We start from the raw sequence: 16,481 nt of genomic DNA, 5'->3' as shown, positions 1-16,481 counted from the left end.
AAAAATAGTCCGGCCAAATGAGGATAGAAAAGAGTTATGATAACTGCTCCTATGAGTAGAGCAAACATGGAATGCAAAACATCAGAGTTACTGTAGATAGAGAAGTTTGTTTCCTGCTGTGAAACTAAAATAACATTTGATGTGGGAATGCAGTCATGGAATTCGTTTTTAAGCCAAATGCTTCCAAGAGAATAAACAGAAAAGCCAAACATCTTGTCCAAAAATAATATAAATATTACACCCTAGATAACCAATATTTTGGCTCAATAATGCATCATACTGGGGTTTTATTTTTTATTTTAAATAGCATACAAGATGCTTTATACATTCCATGGTTTATATTCTTAGGAAAACCATACATTCCATTGCACAATCCAGGTCACATAAAGGCACAAAATACTCCAGAGGTGAAAAAATATTTGAGCTCAATAACATATAACATATACAAACATATATTCAGTAGACTGCCATTCTAGTTGCTTCGCTTTCCAGCCACCTAATTGATGTTTATATGGATCCTCTAGTTGTTGCCTCATGAAGACAATTCCGGTCTATACATATAGGGAAAATGGTTGTCATAGAGGAGAGCCCCCATTTGGAACTCCTCCACTTTCACGAGACAGAATGAAGAGCTGCTCTGTAAGAGTGGCAACCCCTCCAGTGAATTTGAGATGTCCCTGTATTACAAAGATGGCCATTCATCTTAAAGGCCACTATGTAATGCTATATTTCTCCTGCATGCTTTCCCTTGTCTGATCTTGTCTTCTCATTGTCCAGAAGCCAAATTCACAATCATCCGTTGACCACTAGCGTGGCTGCATTCGGAAAGGAGTTGTCTGTGATGAGACAACTCTTAAAGGGGTTCTGACACAAATAATTTTTTTATGCTTTAGCAGCCATTGTTCCCTGGTCTGCCTAATGGACCCAGGGAACCCATGGGTTAATGGCTGCTAAAGCATAAAAATCTTATACTTACCTGTTCTCCTGTTGTTGTTGACATCGGGGGGTCATCTCCCGGCAGCATATTAGCACTTTCTGCTCAGGTTAAGCAGCCTGACTAGAGCCACCTGATTGGTGCACGCTGTGCAGTCACGTGGTGCCGAAGAGCCAATCAGGTGGCTCTAATCAGCAGCGCTGCTTAACCTAAGCAGAAAGTGCTAGTATGTCTCCCGGCAGGCAGTCTTTTTCCTCCAGCAGCCGCGCCGCTCCGGGATCGCGCGCATGCGCAGTGGAGAGGTGCCCTCTGACAGGAGTCAGGACGGGCCGCGTCTCCACTGCGCATGCTCAGCACTCCGGAGTTCAGCCAGGACGGACGGGCCGCCCACAGCAAGCACTGCTTGTGACGTGCTTGCTGTGGCGGTCCGTCCGTTGACCTCGGAAGTGCCTGACGGACGGACCAGAGCAGGAAGCGGTCTTTTTGACCGCTCCTGCTCTGCTTTAAAGGCACAGAAGATGATGCCGGCTGGAGGGGACATACCTGGCGATCGGGCCAGGCCAGGCAAGGTGAGTACAATTTTTTTTTTTTCATGTCAGAACCCCTTTAACAAATTTGTTGAGCCATATTATGTTAATTACTACATTAAAGTTGATATTGAAAAGGACCCAATTTATTTGTCTTCTGCAGGTGAGGGAAACAATATACAGTAATATGTACCAAAAACTTTAATAAAAGCTACCATACTTTTAAAATGCAAATTAATACTGTCACAAAGTGCTACTAGTGGGCAAGACACTTAAAATTCCTGTGCTGAATTTACAGAATAAGCATCTGAGGAAACCAGGTCCAGAAAATAAAAAGTCTAGCACACAGATATAAGAACACATGGAAGCGCAAATATTAACACCCTGATAGACCTTTAAAGTCTCACACTCCATCAGTTAAGATATAAGACAACTGATCACGAGACATAAAAATCTAAGGCCTCTGTAGCTTGATTTAGCAGGTGGAACTGTTAGTAAAATGTATAAGATGCCCTTACAATTAGAAGTAAAGGTGACTTCACACAATTCGATGTTATTGATGATCTGGCAATTAAACCGCACAAGTTAACTTTGGTGTCTCACCCCTGTGCCATGTGATTACACTAGCAATTTAATGATGATATCAAGGAATTGCCACTAGTAAGTGTACTTAATTGAATTCTATCAATGCCAGATGTAAATAGCCTTGTAAGTAATAAATTGCCAAATCATATGTATTATGAAAGCATGCAAAACCACCCTAAATAAAAGCATGAACACCCCCTGATCTGTGATATTTTGGTGTTGCATAGGCTAAGCCAAACATTTGATTAGTCTAATGCCCCAAGAGGGCTCTGGTGGCTGAAATTTTCAGTTGCACAAGCTCATTTTAAAGAGTAGGTTATGGTACTTTAATTAGCATATATTAGACATGCACTTGCTAACTTATATTTGTCATGGCATGTTATGGTGTATATCCTGTATGTGCTAATTCCTTGGACTTCCATTTGTTACATTCCTAAATTAATTCACAGCAAATAGTTCCATTAGTCACCAGATGTTACCTTAGACATTCTGATATTTAGTGCTAAAGCTCTGCTCACACTTGCGTTGGAAGGTCAGTTTGGAGTGAGACAGAAGTCCGACGGGCTTGTTATAGTCACTGAGGTCCAATAGGCATTGTCTGTGTTAGTTAAATTCTGGTTGTGACCCTTCTGTTATTTCTATTGTTAGGCTAATGAGGAAGCCCACCAATGGAAATAATAGCGGAGGTGTGTCCCCCAGCCATCATTATAGAATGTAGTAAATATCTCTGGAAGTAAATTGTAACAGTTTTGTGTATCAGATATAAAATGAATTCCAGGGTGGTGAGGTAACAGGACAAGTTTTTACATTCGTATCACTTGGTGTTCTTATGCTTGTGTCTTTGCCCCACACCATAAGGGACATGCGCTGCTATTGTTCCCATCTCTTGGGCTCCTTCTACGTGGAACATCTGATCATCAAAGAATATATGTGGGCGTATTTTTTCCAGAAGAGGTCCTTTTGGGGCTCCAGCCAAGAATAGAGCCTCATCAGTTTCAAGGCCCCAGCTACGTAAAGTTTTTAGAGCTCGCGCCCCAGAACTTGCTGCACTACGAGCAGTAACCAAGTATGTGCGTATTGGGCAGTTCATTCTCATTCCCTTTTGATAGAATTTTTTCTGTAATTTTCCAAGAGATTCCAGGAAACCTTTTAATGGACCCTGAGGAAAAAAAGAAATAAAAGCAATCACTAAATTAACAAAAAAGGGCCAATACAGTATTTACAAGGTAATCTGACATGACAGTGCCAAAGACAAATATCTAAATGCAATAAGTGACAGAAATTTAAATTTTATTTGCCAAGGAACTCAACAAAAATGCAACTGTCAACAGGATGAAGTATGCCCATAATAACTGTGTTAGTTGTATCACACTCATCCTTTAGGTACTGTATCAACCTGGGGGTTACTTGCCTGTTAGGATCGCCATCTTTTCATCAGGATGGTTGGCACACATGCAGAAAGGTTTATAAGATATGGAGTTTCTTTCAATTCTGGCACCTGTCAGCATTTATTCCACATATCACAGCAAGCAGTCCTAGTACATACACAATCTCAGGGTTCACAACCTATAGGGTATCCGTCACTATCCCCCACCTGGGGCGTCTAGTAGGCGTCTAGAGGTCGTCCTCCTCTGTCAGACTTTTGTGACGGGCCTAGACTGGTCCACACGGACCTCAGGCTCCAAGTGCTTGATGGCTGTTCCTACACCCAGGTACTTTGGCTGACAGCCAACCTCCCCACTGCATAAATCTATATTACACTCAAGTTCAGCACTAACAACCAATCAGGTTGAATCAGGGAACCCAAACAACTGAGGTTGAATCAGACAAGCCAAACAACCAATCAGGTTGCTGGAATTGCTCCATAGTGCTGAACTTGAGTGTAATATAGATATATGCCTCCCCCCTGAGATTTGCAGGAACTGATACTTTTATGTTGCCCCCTATATGCCAATTTGTGTACTACAGCACCACAGTACATTTATAAAAGCTGTCACCAAAACTTTTATTTTGGAGTAGATGCAGTTAAAAATGATAAACATACACCAAGATAAATTGTGTGGCTGACATTTTTTGCATACTTTTCTTCTGGCGGGCAGTGTAGTCTTCAGTTTGTAAATGTAAAACAGAAGCTAGACTTCTATTTCTCCTGTATTTTTATGTATAATAATTAGAGATGAGCGAACGTACTCGTCCGAGCTTGATACTCGTTCGAGTATTAGCGTGTTCGAGATGCTCGTTACTAGAGGCGAGTACCACACGTGATGTTCGAGTTACTTTCACTTTCATCTCTGAGACGTTAGCGCGCTTTTCTGGCCAATAGAAAGACAGGGAAGGCATTACAACTTACCCCTGCGACGTTCAAGCCCTATACCACCCCCCTGCAGTGAGTTGCTGGCGAGATCAGGTGTCACCCGAGTATATAAATCAAGCCCTCCCACGGCTCGCCACAGATGCATTCTAACAGAGATCAGGGACAGTGCTGCTGGTGCCGGAGCTGCTATAGGGAGAGCGTTAGGAGTTATTTTAGGCTTCAAGAACCCCAACGGTCCTTCTTAGGGCCACATCTGACCATGTGCAGTACTGTTGAGGCTTCTTCTATATCGGCCGTGCAGAGCATTGCGTCCGCAGTCTGCAGTCATTGTACAGAGTATAGGGCCAGTACTGGTGAGGCAGGGAAAGAGATATTCAGGCTATATAGGCAGTGGGCTTTTTCCAAAAAATTGATCGCCGTCATCCCGCCAGAGGGAAACAGTATACATAATATTATACGCTGCCTACAGTATCTATCTGCTGGGGGTAGTAGTCGTAATTAATACGCAGCTAAGCGTTACAGCAGGCTTGCGCAAAATTGTTTCCTGGATCTGCTGTCTCTGTTACATGATCGCCGTCATCCCGCCAGAGGGAAAGAGTATACATAATATTATACGCTGCCTACAGTATCTATCTGCTGGGGGTAGTAGTCGTAATTAATACGCAGCTAAGCGTTACAGCAGGCTTGCGCAAAATTGTTTCCTGGATCTGCTGTCTCTGTTACATGATCGCCATCATCCCGCCAGAGGGAAAGAGTATACATAATATTATACGCTGCCTACAGTATCTATCTGCTGGGGGTAGTAGTCCTAATTAATACGCAGCTAAGCGTTACAGCAGGCTTGCGCAAAATTGTTTCCTGGATCTGCTGTCTCTGTTACATGATCGCCGTCATCCCGCCAGAGGGAAAGAGTATACATAATATTATACGCTGCCTACAGTATCTATCTGCTGGGGGTAGTAGTCCTAATTAATACGCAGCTAAGCGTTACAGCAGGCTTGCGCAAAATTGTTTCCTGGATCTGCTGTCTCTGTTACATCAGCGCTGTCATCCCACCAGAGGGAAAGAGTATACATAATATTATACGCTGCCTGCTGTATCTGTCTGCTGTATCAGCTCAGCATTTAAAAAAAATAGAAGCAAAATACTTAAGGCCTACTACTGGCCTTTGGCCACTTGACTGCTTCTGCGCTGTGAATTCCACTAGCTCAGTCATACGCACCTACGTCTCACTACAGGAGTGCGCAAAATTGTTTCCTGGCTCTGCTGTGCGTTCCGTAAGGGAAGTCAGCCTCCAACCACAGGCCAATAAGCGGCACATTTAATTACATCGTTCTGTTTCTGCACTACTGGTAATACAGCATGCTGAGGGGTAGGGGTAGGCCTAGAGGACGTGGACGCGGGCGAGGACGTGGAGGTCCAAGTCAGGGTGTGGGCACAGGCCGAGCTCCTGATCCAGGTGTATCGCAGCCGACTGCTGCAGGATTAGGAGAGAGGCACGTTTCTGGCGTCCCCACATTCATCTCACAATTAATGGGTCCACGCGGTAGACCTTTATTAGAAAATGAGCAGTGTGAGCAGGTCCTGTCGTGGATGGCAGAAAGTGCATCCAGCAATCTATTGACCACCCAGAATTCTGCGCCGTCCACTGCTGCAACTCTGAATCCTCTGGCTGCTGCTCCTCCTTCCTCCCAGCCTCCTCACTCCATTACAATGACACATTCTGAGGAGCAGGCAGACTCCCAGGAACTGTTCCCGGGCCCCGGCCCAGAATAGCCAGCAATGGTTCCTCTCCCACCGGAGGAGTTTGTCGTGACCGATGCCCAACCTTTGGAAAGTTCCCGGGGTCCGGGGGATGAGGCTGGGGACTTCCGGCAACTGTCTCAAGAGTTTTCAGTGGGTGAGGAGGACGATGACGATGAGACACAGTTGTCTATCACTCAGGTAGTAGTAATTGGAGTAAGTCCGAGGGAGGAGCGCACAGAGGATTCGGAGGAAGAGCAGCAGGACGATGAGGTGACTGACCCCACCTGGTTTGCTACGCCTACTGAGGACAGGTCTTCAGAGGGGGAGGCAAGTGCAGCAGCAGGGCAGGTTGGAAGAGGCAGTGCGGTGGCCAGGGGTAGAGGCAGGGCCAGACCGAATAATCCACCAACTGTTTCCCAAAGCACCCCCTCGTGCCATGCCACCCTGCAGAGGCCGAGGTGCTCAAAGGTTAAACGTGCACATAGCCAAATTTATCAGCCTGGAGATGCTGCCGTATAGGGTTGTGGAAACGGAGGCTTTCAAAAGTATGATGGCGGCGGCGGCCCCGCGCTACTCAGTTCCCAGTCGCCACTACTTTTCCCGATGTGCCGTCCCAGCCCTGCATGACCACGTCTCCCGCAACATTGTACGCGCCCTCACCAACGCGGTTACTGGCAAGGTCCACTTAACAACGGACACGTGGACAAGCACAGGCGGGCAGGGCCACTACATCTCCCTGACGGCACATTGGGTGAATTTAGTGGAGGCTGGGACAGAGTCAGAGCCTGGGACCGCTCACGTCCTACCCACCCCCAGAATTGCGGGCCCCAGCTCGGTGGTGGTATCTGCGGCGGTGTATGCTTCCTCCACTAAACCACCCTCCTCCTCCTCCTCCTCCTCCTACGCAACCTCTGTCTCGCAATCAAGATGTGTCAGCAGCAGCACGTCGCCAGCAGTCGGTGTCGCGCGGCACGGCAGCACAGCGGTGGGCAAGCGTCAGCAGGCCGTGCTGAAACTACTCAGCTTAGGAGAGAAGAGGCACACGGCCCACGAACTGCTGCAGGGTCTGACAGAGCAGACCGACCGCTGGCTTGCGCCGCTGAGCCTCCAACCGGGCATGGTCGTGTGTGACAACTGCCGTAACCTGGTGGCGGCTCTGCAGCTCGGCAGCCTCACGCATGTGCCATGTCTGGCCCACGTCTTTAATTTGGTGGTTCAGCGCTTTCTGAAAAGCTACCCACGCTTGTCTGACCTGCTCGGAAAGGTGCGCCGGCTCTGCGCACATTTCCGCAAGTCCCACACGGACGCTGCCACCCTGCGCACCCTGCAACATCGGTTTCATCTGCCAGTGCACCGACTGCTGTGCGACATGCCCACACGGTGGAACTCTACGCTCCACATGTTGGCCAGGCTCTATGAGCAGCGTAGAGCTATAGTGGAATACCAACTCCAACATGGGCGGCGTAGTGGGAGTCAGCCTCCTCAATTCTTTACAGAAGAGTGGGCCTGGTTGACAGACATCTGCCAGGTCCTTGGAAACTTTGAGGAGTCTACCCAGATGGTGAGCGGCGATGCTGCAATCATTAGCGTCACCATTCCTCTGCTATGCCTCTTGAGAAGTTCCCTGCAAAGCATAAAGGCAGACGCTTTGCGCTCGGAAACAGAGGCGGGGGAAGACAGTATGTCGCTGGATAGTCAGAGCACCCTCCTGTCTTTATCTCAGCGCGTTGAGGAGGAGGAGGAGGAGCATGAGGAGGATGAGGAGGAGGGGGAAGAGACAGTTTGGCCCACTGCTGAGGGTACCCATGCTGCTTGCCTGTCATCCTTTCAGCGTGTATGGCCTGAGGAGGAGGAGGATCCTGAAAGTGATCTTCCTAGTGAGTACAGCCATGTGTTGTGTACAAGTACCCTGGCACACATGGCTGACTTCATGTTAGGATGCCTTTCTCGTGACCCTCGCGTTACACGCATTCTGGCCACTACGGATTACTGGGTGTACACACTGCTCGACCCACGGTATAAGGAGAACCTTTCCACTCTCATACCCGAAGAGGAAAGGGGTTCGAGAGTGATGCTATACCACAGGACCCTGGCGGACAAACTGATGGTAAAATTCCCATCCGACAGCGCTAGTGGCAGAAGGCGCAGTTCCGAGGGCCAGGTAGCAAGGGAGGCGCGGAGATCAGGCAGCATGTACAGCACAGGCAGGGGAACACTCTCTAAGGCCTTTGACAGCTTTCTGGCTCCCCAGCAAGACTGTGTCACCGCTCCCCAGTCAAGGCTGAGTCGGCGGGAGCACTGTAAAAGGATGCTGAGGGAGTACGTAGCCGATCGCACGACCATCCTCCGTGACGCCTCTGCCCCCTACAACTACTGGGTGTCGAAGCTGGACACGTGGCCTGAACTCGCGCTGTATGCCCTGGAGGTGCTTGCTTGTCCTGCGGCTAGCGTCTTGTCAGAGAGGGTGTTTAGTGCGGCTGGGGGAATCATCACAGATAAGCGTACCCGCCTGTCAACCGACAGTGCCGACAGGCTTACACTCATCAAGATGAACAAAGCCTGGATTTCCCCAGACTTCTCTTCTCCACCAACGGACAGCAGCGATACCTAAACAATACGTAGGCTGCACCCGCGGATGGAAGCATTGTTCTCTATCACCATCAAAAACGTGGACCTTTTAGCTTCATCAATCTGTGTATAATATTCATCCTCCTCCTCCTGCTCCTCCTCCTGAAACCTAACGTAATCACGCCGAACGGGCAATTTTTCTTAGGCCCACAAGGCTCAGTCATATAATTTTTGTAAACAATTTTTATACGTTTCAATGCTCATTAAAGCGTTGAAACTTTCACCTGAACCAATTTCTATTTTAACTGGGCTGCCTCCAGGCCTAGTTACAAATTAAGCCACATTAACCAAAGCGATTAATGGGTTTCACCGGCCCTCTTGGTTGGGCATGGGCAATTTTTCTGAGGTATATTAGTACTGTTGGTACACCAATTTTTGGGGGCCCTCGCCTACAGTGTAATCCAATTAATTTTTTGCCCACCTGCATTAAAGCTGACGTTACATCAGCTGTGCTGGGCACTGCAATGGGATATATTTATGTACCGCCGGTGGGTTCCAGGGAGCCACCCACGCTGTGGGTCCAAAGGGAGTTGTAACTAATAGACATGAGGGTGGTGTGGCATGAGTGCAGCTGAAGACTGCGCAGGGACACTTTGGTGTGCGCTGTGGACACTGCGTCGTGCGGGGGGGGGGGGGGGGGGGGTTGGGCAGCATGTAACCCAGGAGAAGTGGCAGCGGAGTGTCATGCAGGCAGTGATTGTGCTTTGCTGGAGGTAGTGTGGTGCTTAGCTAAGGTATGCATTGCTAATGAGGGCTTTTCAGAAGTAAAAGTTGTGGGTAGGGGGGGGCACTCTTGCCGCTATTGTGGCTTAATAGTGGGACCTGGGAACTTGAGATGCAGCCCAACATGTAGCCCCTCGCCTGCCCTATCCGTTGCTGTGTCGTTCCCATCACTTTCTTGAATTGCCCAGATTTTCACAAATGGAAACCTTAGCGAGCATCAGCGATATACAAAAATGCTCGGGTCGCCCATTGACTTCAATGGGGTTCGTTACTCGAAACGAACCCTCGAGCATCGCGATAATTTCGTCCCGAGTAACGAGCACCCAAGCATTTTGGTGCTCGCTCATCTCTAATAATTAACATTCTTGGCTTTCTGATTCATCTGCTTACAAGGCGATAATAATCCACTTGTTACCCACCTGTTTTCCAATTGCAGTCACATAAGTTGAGTCAGTTTTGTAATGTTAATGATTGCCTTCAGTTTAAAGGGAGTCTGTCAACTTAAAAATATGGTCTAAACTGCAGGTAGCATGTTATAAAGCAGATTGAGATATATATATATAGGCGGTGGTCAAAAATATGGAAACCCCTTAGTAATGCATGGGATTTTAATCATTAGAACTAAGCTGCCCTTTTGACCCCTGCTTGACTGAGAGCTTTCCCACCAAATTTTTATTTGCTTCACCTGTTGGCCTGCTCTAGGTGGTTTTGGGAGCCAGATGGTGTAGCTCAAACTCCAGACTAATAGAACCTTGTTGCTACGGCAGATGTTTACTTCTGCCTGGCAGCATCTATGTCATATTACCTCCACTTAAAATTGGTCTCTACTCTCTACATGTCTTATTGAAAAATGATTTATAATCACATATAACTTAAGGCATGCATTTTGTACGGTGTTTCCATATTTTTGTCCACCCCCTTAGCTTTGTAGAAGAACATTTATTGTAACTTGTATTTTATTTATTTATATCCCTGTTTATTTTGAGCTGAAAAGTCCAATGGGCGGAGCTATCAGTGATTGACAGTTATCTGTGTATGTACAGACATTTAGTTGAAACAAAAAATCAACTTACTATTTACGAATCTCGATTAACTCTTAGATGGTACAGGGAAAAGTACACTCCAGTCATGAACACAAATCCATAGAGGAAAAAGGCATATCTTTCAGCACTTAATGTTATTTAAAAAATGTATCCTTTATTCCATACTTCTTGAAAGCAACATAAAGAGAGGTAGAAGATAAGAAACACAGAATATCAGTGATGCGTTTTGAACCTAAAGAACTTGGCTTTTATATATAGTTCAGTTCCATAATGAAAAACAGAGAATTTAAGACTAACACCTACCCTTCAGCACACACAAGAACCATATGACTAATCTAATTGAGTACATTTAACCATTTCATATGTCACAATGTCGCTACTAATTAAACATATGTATAATATGAGTTCAGTAAGATCCATATGAAACTATGAATGAGAGCCAAGATTTTTAGGTTCGAAACGCGTCACTAATGTTCTGTGTTTTTTATCTTTTACTCCTCTTTATTTTGCTTTTAGGAAATACAGAATAAAGGATACATTTTTATACTGACATTGAGTGCTGAAAGATTTCCCTTTTTTTCTATGTACAGACATTCACAGATAATAATAATCTTTATTTATACTCGTATAGCAACAACATACAAATTGTTGAAAACATACACAAAATAGGTCATAACATCCAGTAATTAACCAATGCACATCTTGAACAATAGGGGCGAGGGCCATGCTCCCAAGACCATACAGACTATAAGGCCTGCTTCACACGGGCAATATCGCTGGGTCTTCTCGCGGCAATACCGCAATTTTGTAGCACTACAAAGTTGCATTTGATGCTACAAAGTCGCATCTGGCAAGTATGGAAGGTCCTAGCAGCCTGTTTGCAGCCAATAGATGCTGCTAGGAGCTTGCTTGCCAGCCGTATTAGATTATCTGCCCTGGAGGCTTGAATCCACTGCCACTATGAATTTCTCACTACCTCGCCCCTCCAGCCATAATTTTTCCTAAAACACTGCAAGCCAACCGCACAAATATTGTCCGACTACATCGGGCCTCTACTGCTTGTGATGCAGACAGCGGGGCCCACTGCAGCACACCCCAGACCTGCAAGCGCCTTTCCCGCAGCCACCCCGGAAGAGGTCCCACACGCTGCATTTCACCACAGAAGGTTGTCGCCACGAGGGAGAAGACAGCCGCCTGAAGCGCCTTCCCTGCCGCCGGACAACCCCCCCTCCCCCGCCCCCCGCAATGCTCATCGCCGTCGGAAGCAGGGAGCCCTCAGCGCCACGGCTGTCCAAAGAGCACAATGCAGGAGGACACCATGGACACTGGGAGCCCATGCACAGTTACATGAGGCCAGGGGCGAGGGGTAGCTTCCTTGAGAAGGGAGCCCATACTGGCAAAATACAGTGCCCTGCCAGCAATGCACACCGGGAAGAGCAGCGGGGAAGGGCCAAGCATAATTACAGCAGTTGCGGGTACACTTCCCTCTGCGCCGTGAGCAGCAACAGCAGAAGAATAGTGGGCAACCAGGACCTGCAGGGGATCGTTGTCGGCAGCCAATGAGGTAGAGAGGGGCATCTTCCCCCTGTCAAGCTCGACTCCACCAGGACTTCCTGGTGGCATCAAGATACAATAATACCGGATCTCTGTGGTCGTGGTTGGTTGTTGTCTTCTGTCAGGACCGCTGAGTTGTGTCTTCTGAGATAATAAAGGCTTAGTTGTATTCTTAGTGTGTTATTTTTGTTCTCCCCTTCCAAGAGCCCTAACTATGTTGTTCTTCTATCGGTCAGACTCTGTGTTTTATATATGTTGTAGGACCTTCAATGGCATCACCAGGGGGCAGAGCAATGACATCAACAGGGGCGGAGCATCAGAAGCACTCACACACAAACATTAAGACAAGTGTTCGTTAGTAGTTTGATTAGTAAGGTCCTGTTCACACCATGTTTGGCTATTTTGTTGTAACGTCCATTATATTTACAGTATTTATTAATTTTTTTCAAATGGATCTGTTAATAGATCTATACATTTTAAATGGGGCATCCATCATGTTTTAAAGTTTTCATTTGTATCTGTGTGACAAATTTCTGTCAGGATTAGAGATGAGCGAGTGTACTCGTTAAGGGAAATTACTAGAGCGAGTATTGCCATTTTCGAGTACATGCCTGCTTGCCCGAAAAGATTCAGGGGCTGGCGGGGGGGAATGAAGGGAAGATCTCTCTCTCTCACCCCCCCCCCCCCCCCCGCTCCTCCCTGCTCACTCCCGCAACTCACCGCTCACCCCCGCTGGCCCCCGAATCTTTTTGGATGATCAGGCATGTACTCAAAAATGGCGATACTCGCTCAAGTAATATGCCTTAACGAGTAAGCTCGCTCATCTCTAGTCAGCATCCATTTTTTAACAGAATATATTAACAGAGACTATTATTTTTTCTCCTGTTGAAAAATGGATCCTGACAGATCTTTTACAATGTAAATCTATGTTAATAGGATGCTACAGGATAGGCATCCTGTTGCACCATCTGTTTTAAAGTCTACTTTACTTCAATATTTTTGCAATTTAAATTAGCATCTTTAAAAACTAAAAAGAGAAAAAAACTCTATTCTATAGAAATGAATAAAAATAGATATAACTGGATGCAAATAGATACAGCAGAATCATCAATCTATGAACAACATGGCTTTATTTAGTAGACAACATTCACTATAAGCATTGTATAATGAAAAGTTATCAAGCTTTCGAAAATCTCTTTTAGTTCCTTACCACTGTCAAGATCTCAGTTTTATGACAGTAAATAAGTTATTCTTATTTATATTCAAAGGTTGAAAACCCTTGTGGACCTAATCTTGCTCACAGGTTAGAGGCAGATCCCATTGTATCTGACCTCTGGTGGAAAGTAAAGTGGACAATAAAGTCACATGTATGTAAAACACCTAGTATATACCTGTGCCAGTGGCTTGTTCTCATAAGCCTTTTCATGCTCAAAGAATTTGTCCAAACCATGCTCTTTCACAATCTTTTCTGATTCATCAGAAAACAGAACAGCATCTCCATCGAATGCCACCCGCAACTGATCTTCATTAATAGACACATTGTGACTTGGGTTGAAAATTGTTGCAGCAGCGATACCTGAAGGCATAACAAAAATGTATACATATATTAAATTGTAAAGAGAGTCAAATCACTAAAAAGCACCAGTCTCTTTCCTGACATGTCTATTTTAGTATATAAATATATATATATATATATATATATATATATATATATATATATATATATATATATATATATATATATATATATATATATATATATATATTATAGTGGCCTTTATTTTTCTAAACTTTCTAAAAGTTTAGCTGCCACCCGCCTATCTCGTTCCAATCAACAAAAATACGATCTATGCAAAATTTTAGCTCAATCATACAACTGCAAATCAACCCTCTTCAACCATGAAGCTTTGACATTTTCACCCAGAAATTCATTTTTTCAGATAAAAATTAGTTTGAGTTATTTTATTTATGATCACAAGCACTGGAAATTAATGTGAATTTTCAATAATTGAATTAAGTTAAAGGGGTTGTCTCGCGAAAGCAAGTGGGGTTATACACTTCTGTATGGCCATATTAATGCACTTTGTAATATACATCGTGCATTAAATATGAGCCATACAGAAGTTATTCACTTTCCTTCCCTGCGCTGGCGTCCCCGTCTCCATGGCTCCGTCTAACTTCAGCGTCTAATCGCCCGATTAGACGCGCTTGCGCAGAAGGGTCTTCCCGGGTATGCCTTCGGGTCTGCCCGGCAGCAACGGCGTTCTGGCTCCGCCCCCTTCTGCGCGTCATCGCGTAGCTCCGCCCCACCACGTGTGCCGATTTCAGCCTCCTGATTGGCTGCAACTTAAATAGCAGCTGTTCAGTACTGAACGTCTGCTATGTCAATGTACAGGGGCAGGGGAGTAAGAGCAGAGAAATCTCCTCCAGCCACCCGGCTGTGAGCCATCGGTACTAGTTCCCATGCAGTAACATGCGAGCGAGTATGTGCAGGGCTGAGTGTCGGGCATCGTTTGCCAGATTTCTGCCGCGTTTCACATGGCGGTAATTCACGGCGTTATGCCACAGCTATTAGGTTCTATTGAACCTAATAGCTCAATGTTCACACTGCTAAATTCTACCACGGAATTCCGCAGTGTGAAAGAAACCACGGCATGCTCTAGTTGCCGCGAAAAAATGCGAGGCCGGCTTCCATTGTAGTCAATGCAAGCTGGCTGTCACGCTACACTTCCGCTGTGAGCACAGCGGAAGTATTGCTTGATTATACGTCCCCACCCACTCCCGACCGCGTCATACCGCACTGCCGGCGCAACATGCACTGTACTGTGATGCGCACCGACACGGCATGTGGGACGCGCAAGCTGGATCCGGAGAGGTGAGTATGGCGTTTTTGGGGGGCACAATGATGGGCTCCGCTGCCATATTCCGCTGGCGGAGTCTGTCACGGCCGTGGGCATGAGGCCTTAGTCTTTGCCAAAAAAATAATTGAATTCAATGATTATATTCTATTTACCTATTTTCAGCAAAACATTATTTTTGTTTTAAACATGTTTTTAAACAATTGCTGGGGTTGCCTAGTTGTGTTCACATAAACTTCTCTAAGAAGAAAAAAGAAAATGGTTGAGATAGGGAATAGTATACCGCTTTTGAACGGAATGAATGATTGCATAATTGCGTATACTATGTTCCAACTTCAAGGTGTTTGAGGGTCACCTAGCAGTTGTCCGATTGAGCTGAAGTTTTACACGGCCCAGTTTTATGTTGATTGGAACAGGATTAGGGGGGTGGGAGCATTGAAAAAACAACAATTATGTAGCATATTTTCTTAGAGTGCTACATTGTGCCGTTCCTCTATTTTTCTTCCTAGAAATTCATGAATAAATTGACAACTGGGTGTTTGAATAAATATTATGTGAACATCCATAATCCATAGTACAAAGTGAGAAATTAAGTGAAATCTTACATTTAATAAACTGTAAGTCCCTCTTTAGCAATAACCTCTACCAAACATCCCTGTAGCTATAAGTAACATTTCACAAGGTTAACGTGGATTTTGGACCATTTCTCCCTGTAAATATGTTTTAGTACATTAATATTTCTGGCATGCCTTGCGAGTGCGGCCCTTTTCAGCATTCCAAAAGGGTTAAGGTCAGTCCAAAACACAACTTTTCTTTTTCAACCATCTTTTAGTTGATTTACCTGTGTGCTTTTTGGTCCTTGTCTTGTTGCATCATCCAACATCTCTTTAGCCTGAGTTTATGGACTGCTACCCTAATATTCACCTGTAAAATGTTGTGATTCACCTCAGAAATCATTGTTCCCTAGATGATCCCAAGAAATCAAGGCCCTAAGCCAGCAAAGCAGCCCCAAACTGTGATGCTCCCTGCACCATACTTCATGGTTGCGATGTGGTTTTGGTGTTGGTTTGCAGTGTTCTGTTTCCACCAAATATAGTGTTGTGCCTTTGCGCTAAAAAGTTTTACCAAAGTCTCATTTGTCAATAGAACATTTTCCTAGAAGCATTGTGAAACATCCAAGTGGTCTCAGGAAAACGTAAGATGGGGCATAATGTTTATTGGATAGCAGTGGCTACCTTTCTGCTCTTCTTCCATGAACACCATTCTTGTTTAGTGTGTTTCTAATAGTCGAAACATGAACAGAGGTTTTTGCAGTTTTATAGTGCAGAAAAGGAGGATACAGTGCTCTTTCTCTTCCTTTCCTCTGTAATACAATGTGACCACTGCCCTGAGTGGTTTTGCGTTTATCCGCTCACCCAGAAAGGTAATATCATTGCACTGGCGTCAGACACATTCTAACATACGGTGTATGTAGTGCAACTTACATTGTCTGATCTTGAATCAGTAGAAACCATGAAGAAGTGAAGGAGCCAAGGAGTGAACCATGAAGAAATCTCTGAGAGGGGGGCC

At 45.4% G+C, this 16,481-nt stretch overlaps 1 protein-coding gene across 1 annotated transcript in view; it reads right to left on the bottom strand.

Moving 5' to 3' along the window:
- Nucleotides 1-280: 280 nt before the first annotated feature.
- The window catches only part of NT5C1A (5'-nucleotidase, cytosolic IA), a 46,416-nt gene continuing 30,215 nt past the window's right edge, over nucleotides 281-16,481 (bottom strand). The window contains exons 5-6 of the mRNA XM_066574342.1: nucleotides 13,446-13,630; nucleotides 281-3,205 (exon numbers count right to left, since the gene is read on the bottom strand). Coding sequence (XP_066430439.1) covers nucleotides 2,861-3,205; nucleotides 13,446-13,630 — 530 coding nt within the window. The 3' untranslated portion in view covers nucleotides 281-2,860. The remainder of the gene's footprint in view (nucleotides 3,206-13,445; nucleotides 13,631-16,481) is intronic.

The sequence above is a fragment of the Eleutherodactylus coqui genome, chromosome 1 (genome assembly GCF_035609145.1).
Source record: "Eleutherodactylus coqui strain aEleCoq1 chromosome 1, aEleCoq1.hap1, whole genome shotgun sequence".
NCBI lineage: Eukaryota > Metazoa > Chordata > Amphibia > Anura > Eleutherodactylidae > Eleutherodactylus > Eleutherodactylus coqui.
Note: the sequence above shows the minus strand (reverse complement) of the source record. Positions and strands in the feature narration are given on the sequence as shown.